We start from the raw sequence: 10748 nt of genomic DNA on the forward strand, positions 1-10748 counted from the left end.
GAGTTGTTTAGCATCATACTGTTTAGTGTCCATATCTTTGTGGGTTTAGCGGGGACCTTGTTGGTGTTAATCATTATTTTTATTCCAAGTGGTCCGAGAAGGTGCATGGTAAAATTTCAGTCCTTTTAAATTTGCTTATGCTTGATTTATGGCCAAGTAGGTGGTCAATCTTAGAGTACGTTCCATGCGGTGATGAGTAGAATGTGTATTCTGTGGTCTTTGGATGGAGGGTTCTGTAGGTATCAATTAAGTCCATTTGATCAAGAGTCACATTGTGGTTTCTGATCTCGTTATTGATTTTTTGTCCTGATGATCTGTCTAAGGTTGTGAGTGTGGTATTAAAGTCCCCAGCTATGATGGTATTGGAGTCGATATCTTTTTTTAGTTTACCTAGGAGCTGCTTTATGAAAGTTGGTGCTCCTATGTTTGGTGCATTTATGTTTAGGATGGATATTTCTTGTTGATGGATTGTACCTTTTATCATTATGTAGTGTCCTTCTGTATCTTTTTAAATTTTTGATAGCTTAAAGAGTATTTTGTCTGAGATTAAGATCGTGGCTCCTCCTTTCTTTTGTGTTCCATTCACCTGAAAATTTGTATCCCATCCTCTTACTATGAGTCTGTGGATGTCCTTTCTAGTGAGGTGAGTCTCTTGAAGGCAACAGATTGTTGCCTGGTGATATTTTACCCATTTTGCCATTCTGTGTCTTTTCAGTGGTGCATTTATTCTGTTCACATTCAAACTACTTATTGAAATGTGAGAGTTGATCCCTATCATAATGTTCTTACAGAGTTGTTTTTCTTCCTGTTTGTGTATTTTCTTTCTTTTGGTTTTAGAGTTGGATCGTGTGTGTTTTTAATCTTTTGCCTGTACTCTTGTGAAGAACGTTGTTGTTCTTTTTTCCTTTTCTTCTGTGTTCAATACTTTCTTAAGTGTTTCTTGTAGAGGTGGTCTTGTGGCAGCATAGATTCTTAGGTATTGGATAGCTGGGAAAGATTTCAGTTCTCCCTCACTGATGAAGCCTAGCTTGGCTGGGTAGGTTATTCTCAGTTAAAATTGTTTATCTTTTAGAACTTCGAAGATAGGGCTCCAAGCTCTCCTAGCGTGGAGGCTTTCTGTAGATACATCTTGCTGCTATTCCATTTGGTCTTCCCTGGTACGTAGTCTGACTTTTTTCTCTTGCAGACTTTAGGATTTTTTCTTTTATACCTACTTTGTTTAGGTGAATTATTATATATGTGGGAGTTGATGTTCTCATTTGTTGTCTTGCAGGGGTTCTCTAAATCTCTTGTGTTTGAATTTTTCATCCTTGATGAGATGAGGGAAGTTTTCTTGAATGATTTCATGAAATGTTTGTTCCAGTGTGGCCTCTGTTTCTCTCTCTGCCTCAGGAAGGCCAATTACTCTTAGGTTTGGTCTCTTGAAGTGATCATTCATCTCTTGAAGGTTTTGTTCTCTCTTTTGAGCTTCTTTTCTTTGCTTTTGACAGTTTGGGTTAGTTGTGTGTTTTGGTCTTTGAGCTCTGAGATTGTTTCTTCTGCTTGGCTAATTCTTCTCTCCATTCTTATTAGTTTGCTATTTATTTCCATCACAGTATTCTTTACTACTGTTATTTCTGACATCAGCTCCTTCCTATTTTCTTCTCTCCTCAATTTTTTTAATTCTCTCTATTAATGTCTTGATATCTGGGTTTGTTGCATGTGACCAGTCATTCTGGGGGCTCTTCATTGTTTGTGTTCCGGAATCTGTTTTCTCAGTGTCTTATCTCCCAGGGGTCTGTGTGAGACGTATATTCTTCTTTTGGTTTTTCTTCATTTGTGCGGTTTTTTTCCCCCTCCCTACTTTTTCCTTCCCTCCACGTCACCGTCTTCTTTAATTCTGTTATTTAGGGGTAGAGGGATTGGTTTTACTTGTTTGTTCAATCTCCTATTCTTTATGTATGTCCTCTTTGCTCAATTCTGGAGTTGCACTGTATGTTGGGGGTGGTCCTTTTTGCAGTTTTGAGATTTACTTAAGTGGGGATCTGTGATTCATAATCTGTCTGCAGGTCCTGGTATTCCTGACAGGTGTATGGATAATCTGAAACTCACTTCTCACTGCCTTGGAATCTGTCCATTCAGTGGGGCTGTAGGTTTACTCCCTGAAATAAAATGTCGTTAGCAGAGGGAAGAGAATGGAGCAGAGAGTGGGGGGAAGAAGGGGGTGGAGAGAGAGAGGAGTAAGGGGGTAAACAGTTGGGTGTACCAACAAATGGAGAGAGAGACCTAAACTGTAACAGATAAAAATAATAGACCACGGCTACGGACTAACCAACTCCCATGCAAAAAAATAAAACATTCAATGATGCTAACATACAAGCTAACCAACCACCTTTCTGGTGTGCTGTTCCTCTGTACAAAGATATGGTTTATAGAGAAGAGAAAAAAGAAGAAAAGGAAGAGGGAAAGAAAAGAAAAAAAAGGAACAAAGCAGTGGGAATAGAATTAAGTCATTAAACTAACAGAACCAATCGAGGAGCACAGTCTGAGACTTTTCATTTAAGTCCAATATCCTTTCAGCTCTGGTAGTTAGTTGTCTTTTCAAGCTGGTAAATTAGTTCGCAGTTAGGGTCAGATGCCCCTGGCCTGCTGTGAAGGACAGTTCAGATCACCCTCTGTTCACCACTCAAATCTGGCCTGTGTCTGTTTTTCAAGCTTGCTTCTCCCATTTCCGTGTTGTTACTTTGAATCACCAGCCGGTGGTACTGTCTCAGCTGCTCGCCCCAGAGGGGGTGGAGCCGGGGAGCCTGCCTCAGGGCACACGGGAGGAGACCCACGTCCAGCAGGACGTCACCATGGCAGCAGAGGTGGCAGCGATCCCAGCAGATCCTGTCTGCAGGGGTTTCAAGGCCTCAAGTCATGGATCGCCTCAGGCACGGGTGGCGCAATGCACTATGGCCGCTATGGAGACTGCGGCTGCAGTGGCTGTCCAGACCGCTGCGATTCCCCAGTGGTGGCGACGGCGAGCTCTGTATGAAGAGCAGGCTGCCGATGGTTGGGTCCACAGCCCCCCGGGCTGCCGATGGTTGGGTCCAAAGCCCCCGGGGGGAGAGCCAGAGACCCTCTGTCTTCTCCTTTTCAGAGGGTTTCATAGACCAGGTTGCCCGGTGTTGCTGGAAGTCCCATGTTTAATTCTTGCCGGAAGTCCCGTGTTTAATTCTTTAAGTGTTTCTTGTAGACCTGCTCTGGAGGGAGGTAGCATAAACTCTTAGGCATTGAATGTCTGGGAAGGATTTAATTCTCCATCACTGATGAAGCTTTGCTTAGCTGAATAAATGATTCTTTTTTTAAATTGTTTATCTCTGAGAACTTTGAAGCTTGGGTTCCAAGCTCTCCTAGTTTGAAGTGTTTCTAAAGATAAATCTACTGCTATTCTCACTGGTCTTCCTCGGTAGGTAATCTGACCTTTTTCTCTTGCTGCCTTTAGGATTTTTTTCTTTTATACCTACTTTGTGTAGGCAGATTATTATGTGTTTAGGAGTTGGTGTTCTCATTTGTTGTCTTTCAAGGGTTATCTGAATCTCTTGTGTGTGAATGGTTTAAAAGTCCAAATGTTTGTTTTTCTAGCTTTTCTTTCCAATGACAGGAATCCAAGAGGAAGCCTTTTGGGGCAAGCACCACAGGCAGCCCCCAGCCTCTGGCTGCCTTAGGACTTGGGAACTGATTGTCTGGCTCAGCAGCCATCATGGGCTGCAGTGGCCACACTGCTGTGGGCCAGGAAAACTATTGACTAACTATGGATGGTGGTTGGGGGTGAGATGAGGGAAATTTTCACTGATGAGATGAGGGAAATTTTCTTGGATAATTTTGTGGAATGTTTGTTCCAGGGTGTCTATGTCTCTCTATCTGCCCCAGGGAATTCAATTAATCTTTGGTTTGGCCTCTTGAAATAATCACTCTTGTCTTGAAAAGTTTTGTTCTGTCTTTTTAAGCTTCTTTTCTATGTTTTTAACAGTTTGGATCAGTTCCATATTTTGGTCCTCAAGCTCTGAGATTCTTTCTTCGGCTTGATTAATTCTCCTTTCCATGCTTCTTAGTTTGTTGTTTATTTCATTCACTGTTTTCTTTATTGCTGTTATCTCTGTCATCAACTCCTTCATTCTTTCCCCTTGCCTCTCTTCATTTCTTTTTTTTCTCTCTATTAATATCTTCATTTCTGTGTTTGTGGTTTGAGGTCACTCATTCTGCGGGCTTTTCATTGTTTGATTTCCGAAGTTTGTATTCTCAGTGGTTGACCTCCCAGGGATCTGTGTGAGACTCATATTCTGTCTTTGGTTTTTTTTCATTTGTGTACGTTTTCCTCCTCCCTCCTTTTTGTTTTTTTTTGTTTTTTTTTTGTACCTGTTCTTTAATTCTGTTGCTCAGTTATGGGGAGATAGCCTGTATTTCTGTTTGCTGAATCCCTTTCTTTTCCTTATGTAGCTTCTCTGATTTTGTTCACTTCTGAAGTTGTACTGTGGATGGAGGGCTGTTCTTTTGGCAGTTTGAGATTTAATTGAGGGGGAGCTGTGATTCAGAAACTATCTATAGATTCTAGTATCCACTAACAGGTATGTGGGCCCCCTGGAACCCACTTCCCACTACCTTACAATTTGTTCTTGCAGTGGGAGTGCCTGTCCACTGAAAGTAAAATGAGATAAGAAAAGGGAAAAGAATGAAAAAGGAAAGAGGAAGACAAAAGGGCAGTTAAGAGAGAGAAGAAGGATAGGGAGAAAAGACAGGCATACCTACTAATAAATAGAGAGTAAAACAAAGGCAGAAAAAACAAAAAAGACAAAAACATACAGATAATTATACAAACAAACAGAAACCACCCTGTTGGTGTACGCTCCCTCAAAATACCCTTACATGAACAGAAAATCTAGAAAAAAACATTAAAATAACACAAAGCAAGTACAAAAATGGAAACAAAAACAGAAAGAGAGAAGGAAAAAAAGCTAAAATTAAAACAAAAAATAAACAAGAGAAAACAGAAAACTCTTTCTGTGGCTGTTTCTGTGGCCCCAGGTTTCTTTCAGGCCTCCATCTTAGGGAGCCGCTCTGGTCTCCAGCCCTTCCCCTCGGTTCTCAGTGCAGGCTGTTAGTGTTGCTGTCAGCATGGGTCAGATGCCCCAGGGACTACTGTGGGAGGAGAATGGATCAGATCAGGACTCATCCTACTGGATCCTGCTGCTGTAAAGTCTCCCAGTCAGTTCTGATGTGTCTATGCCTGTTCCAGTGTGGGGGAGTGGCATCTGTCGTTCAGAGTCTGATGAGGAGATAGCCTCTCTGTCCCAACATGGAGACTGGTGGAGCTGGGCAGGGCAATGCAGGTTTCTGCCCTTCCTGGGACTGAGCAGATGGCACCTGATGGCATTTCGTCACTGGCATTGGAACTTTATTCCAGATTTCCACCACCTGCCTCCTCCTGCTTGTGCTCAGTCTGCTACTGCAGATTTTGGTGTGGGCCGGGTACCAGGTGGTGAGGGGTGGCTGTTCTCTGCTGCCACCTCTCAAAAGAGACCCGAGAACAGCAGATGATCCTGTGTGCCTAGGTCTCCAATCTCAGAGTGGTGGTGCATTGCAGTCACCTTCAGAGGAGAGCCCTGGGTGCAAGAACCGGAGTCTCCCCTCAGACTGACTTTCACTCACCCACTAGTACAACCACTTATGCAGAGAGTCTCATAGTCCGAGCTGTTCCATTGCCATCTTGCCCAGAAGCCAGTGTTATGTTTTTAATTTTAATTTTTCTGCCTTGGATTCTACAAATAATCTTATGGATTTGCTGCTTGGATGTTGTGTAAATATGAAATTCAGCATCGGTCATTCACAATTGATGTTATTACTCATTAATTGCCCTTGCCTAAATTGTTTCATTAGGAAATTTGCCTTTCATTAAATTATTGTCATTTTATAAATGGAATTAATGTCCAAAAGTGAGAAAACATTGCTGAAGGCATCAGAGTAGCCAAATTTAGTTAATCACTGCAAAATATGTTGTTTTACATTCAAAAGTCTGAAAGGTGGGTGGGTGGGGTGGGATAGGGGATGAGAAATTGGTTGCAATGTACACTATTCGGGTGATGGTTATGCTAAAAGCCCAGAGTTCACCACTAGGAAATATATGCGGGAACCTCCACAAGAAAACCAGAATCTATTTATAATAAATTGCATATTTATTCTTACATGTTTAAACTTAAGTCACCTTCAAAGTACTCTCTGTTTGATGCAATATACCTGTTGAGACACTTTTTCCACTGCACAAAACAGTTTAGGAACTCATCGATTTTGATGCCTTTTAGTGCTTCTTCTGGTATTTGTTTCTCTTCCACATTGGCAAAATGTTTTCTGTTGAGGACCTTTTTCATCTGGGGAAACTAAAAAATGTTGCTCGGGCGAGATAGGGTGAACAGAGAGGTTGGGGCATGGGAGTCATGCTGTTTGAAGTCTTCAAATGCGTTGAAAGAATCTCCTAAAAAATTTCTCTTAAAGTGAATGCAACTTCTCATGACTTCACTAGCTGGTACACTGATGTTGATGAGTTCCTAGAGCATCTTCCTATTGGGGGAAGCTTGTATTACAGGAGGCCACCCTCCAACAAATAATTCCGAATTTTTTGGTTCTCCCCATAGCTATATAGCAAAACTTGTACCCCCTTAATCTATTTTAAAAAATTGTCACTCTAGATTTTATCTTATTTTTATTTTCTTATAGAGACAGATTGTTGCTATGTTACCCAGGCTAGTCTTGAACTCTTGGGCTCAAGTGATCCTCCAATTTCTGCCTCCTAAAGTACTAGGATTACTGGCATGAACCACTGCAGCTTAGATTGTATTTTTATTACCTGACTTTTTAGCAAATTTATCCTTCTGTCTATGTGATAATAGACTCTCCCCCGACTTTATCATTATTCTGGTTTTCTGTTATCAAAACTCAGGATAAATGTGATTAAATTTATATTTTATTTAATTTCTATAAAATGAATTGTCAGGTTCTATCAGATTTACCTTTGTAGTATATCAAGAATTATCTTTAGTATCTATACTATCATCATATCATTTCTAAAGTGTATGCCACAATGCATGACTCCTAGTAATTATTCAAAAGATGATAATTTACTATTATTATTTTTAGTTCACTAGGGTATCCATCCCATAATATATAATATATCCTAACACTTTTAGCATACTGTAATTTGATCCCTTCCTATTGATTCTCCAGTTTTCCTTTGTTCTAATGCATTGTATGCACAGTAGTTATAATAATTAGGCTACTGAGTATTTGAAAATGATAATACGAGAGGGAGTGGGGAAAAAAAAGAAAATGATAATACTTGTTAGTTTGTTCTTTGGAAGGTATAAATATGGTCCCTTGATGATTACTCATGACTTAATCACTTTTTAAAAGGCCCTGTCTCTTAATATCATCTTTTGGGGATAGAGTTTCAGTATAAATTTTGGAGGAGACATATTCAAACTATAGCAATGTATATAACTGTGAAACTGTCAGCATAAATCAAGATAGTGAACATATCTATTAACTCCAGTAGTTTCCTGTGCCCATTTGTAGTTCCTACTTCATTCCTTTTTTTGAATTCTACATACAGATTGAAAATTAATATTACAAGGCATACTTCTTTGGTGTGGATTAAGATATGATTCTTTTTGAGTGTTAGTTTAGGACTGTGAAGCAACACTGTGTAATAGTAATACAATGCAAACCATATGTATTTTTAAACTTGACAAATAAAAGTTGTATATATTTATTACATATAACATGTTGTTTTGAAATATTATACATTGTTCATTTTTACTACTCTGTAGATTTATATTTTATAGATATGCCATATTTTGTTTATATATTCATCTGTTGATGTTCATTTGGTTGGTTTCCTGAACTTGTCTATCAGAAATAAAGCTACTATGAACAATTGCATGAGTATCTTTATATGGAAATATGCTTTCATTTTTCTTGGGTAAATACCTGGGAAAAGAAGGGCTGAATCAGATCGTAAGTGTATAAGAAGTTTTGAAGAAGTTGCCAAACTGTTTTCCAAGGTGATTTATCATATTACATTTCTAACAGTAGATTATAAGACTTCCACTTCCTCTACATTCTAGTCTATTTTATTTTAGCAATTCTATAGGTGTATAGTGATATCTCTTTGTGACTTGGATTTATTATTACTCTAATATTTGTTGTTGTTCTTTGAGTTGGAGTCTCACTCTGTCACCAAGGCTAGAATGCAGTGCCACACTCACAGCCACTGCAGCCTCTTCCTGCTTGGTTCAGGCGATCTTTCTGCCTCAGCCTTCCAAGGAGCTGGAACTACAGACGTGCGCCACCACACCTGGCTAATTTTTATTTATTGATTGTAGAGATGAGTTCTCCTCAAGTGGCCCAGTTTGATCTCAAACCCCTGAGCTCAGGCAGTTCTCTCTCCTCTGCCTCCCAAAGTGCTGGGATTACAGGTATGAGCCACTATACCCGGACTACTCTAATGTTTAATGATAATGAGCATCTTCTCTTGTGCTCATTGCCATCCTTATATCTTCTTTAGTAAATGTCTATTCAGATCTCTTTTTAAAATTTTGTTGTCTTTTTTTATTATTGAGTTTTGATGTTCTTTATATAATCTAGATACACATCCTTGATCTGGCATACAATTCACAGATATTTCTCTTAGTCTATTGTGTATCTTCTCAGTCTCTTAATAGTATCTCTCTAAGAGCAGAAAGTTTTGATCTTTACCAAGTCCAATTTATAATGTTTTTTCTGTTATTGATCATGCTATTGCTATAATATCTAAGAAATCTCTGCCTAATCCAAAGCCTTAAAGATTTTTTCCTATATATTCTTATTGAAGTTTTATAAATTCAGGTTTTACATTTAGATCTCTCCCGAGGAGCTGGGATTACAGGCTCATGTCACCATGCCCAAATAACTATGTTTAACTTTTTGAGGATCCACCACACTGTTTTCCACTCTGGCTAAACCATTTGTATTTCTTCCAGCAATGTATGTATGGCCCTATTTTTTCTTAACGTTGCCAACTACTTATTTTCTGCTTTTTAAAATTTTTTTATTTTGATATAACCATTTTAGTGGGGGGAAGTATTACCTCATTTTGATTTTGATTGGCATTTCCAAAACTACTGATGTTGTCTAGCAGCTTTTCATGTGCTTTTTGGCCATTAGTATATCTGTTCCTCCCTTCTTTCTTTGTTGAATACTTGAGGTTAGAACCTTTGAAGATGTACAGAGTTTTCTCGGACTCTCTAGCTCTCCCTCCTTTGATGCTCTTTCCTGAGAACTCTAGCCATCTTGGTCTCCCTTACTCTTAGCTCTGTCTACTCCATTCATGGAGTCTGCCAGACTTCACGTGGCTTCCTCTCTCTGCATCTTATTCTGGAGTTACTCTTAAGATGGTAAGCTAGTACAGTTGTAGAGTTTACCTCATTTGTTTTTCATAAGTCAGGATCTACAGTCTTTTGTTGCCTTATTTATAGGACCTTGCATAGCTTTGTTTTATATATTACTTTCTTGTATTTTGATTGTTTCACACAAGGGGGTAAATATGGTCCTATATTTCGGCCTGATGCAGAACCCTTTCATTTTTAAAATTGAGAAAATGAAGCCAGAGTATGCTAAATTCAGATTAACCCTGCTGAGATTCCTGTGAAGAATTCATCTCATCTTTTCATGTAGTGTCAGTATCTTGGAAGTTACACATTTGTGCTTTGGCACTCTACTGACTATATTTGGCAGACTCTGGGATGGGTAGATGGAGAGGGATAATCAGTTGGTCTGCTTTGTCAAGGGTTGTGAACATTGATTATTATTCACCTGGGAGTAGGGTGCTTTCTAAATGAAATTTGAATCTTCTATGGCAACTGGCAAGAACTGAAAAGTTCTTAATAATGAAAATCACATGTTTAAAAAGAAATGAACCGAGTTGTACTACTTCATTTTAGTGATGTTGCATTTTCTCTTTATTTATAATGGAAATATCTCTTTATTCCAGGAATATTGAGTGAGTTTGTAATATGTGATGCAGACCTTTTTTTTTTTAATTGAGGAGCTTTTTATATCATGAAAGATTTTTAAACTGTTCACAAAAGGGTCTTAGCAATAATATGTGTTCAGAAATGCAACCTTTGTGTAAGAGCTTGTTCTTGTTTTTAGTAAATACATACTGACACATTTAGGGGTAACTGAGCACCATGTGTCCAGTTTATTCTCAAATGGATTAGTAAATGATTGTAAACATGCACACACAGCCGTTGAGTTCAAATCTAAACAACTGGAAGATTTGGTTGAAGGGTATGTTGGAGTTCCTGGTATTATTTTTGCAGCTTTGAAGTTTGAAATTAGGTTAAACTAGAAAGTTACCAAAATCACTATATCATGGCCTGTTATAATATTAACTCCTAGTATGAAGTGTGATGCTCCTTTTGCCTTTTGCCTGTTCAGCCTTCATTTCCTGTTGATCTGGTAATAGCTATAAATCCGTAAGATTAAGGTAGTTCTATGATTGGATGTGTGATTTGTGCCTGGGAAATTCCATTTTCTTCCTTTCTTAAAGTGATTGGTTAAGGGATGATCATATGCACCATGCCAGTCCAAGCAGATTTAGTTCTAAGACTATTTCTTTTTTTATTGTCATAGGGAAACTATTGTGGTTCCAAGTGAGTAGGTTATTCTCTTGAGTGGTTTTGTATCTGTTTGTC

At 38.8% G+C, this 10748-nt stretch overlaps 1 protein-coding gene across 1 annotated transcript in view; it reads left to right on the forward strand.

Annotated features, from left to right (window-relative positions):
* Positions 1–2694: 2694 nt before the first annotated feature.
* Positions 2695–10748, forward strand: part of LOC103270940 (vacuolar protein sorting-associated protein 13B-like) — a gene marked incomplete at both ends in the record, with an annotated part of 143355 nt that continues 135301 nt past the window's right edge. Inside the window, one exon of the mRNA XM_008068434.1 lies at positions 2695–3138. Coding sequence (XP_008066625.1) covers positions 2695–3138 — 444 coding nt within the window. The remainder of the gene's footprint in view (positions 3139–10748) is intronic.

This window comes from Carlito syrichta, unplaced genomic scaffold (assembly GCF_000164805.1).
Source record: "Carlito syrichta isolate Samal-C Ts95f unplaced genomic scaffold, Tarsius_syrichta-2.0.1 Scaffold108659, whole genome shotgun sequence".
NCBI classification, from domain to species: Eukaryota; Metazoa; Chordata; class Mammalia; order Primates; family Tarsiidae; genus Carlito; species Carlito syrichta.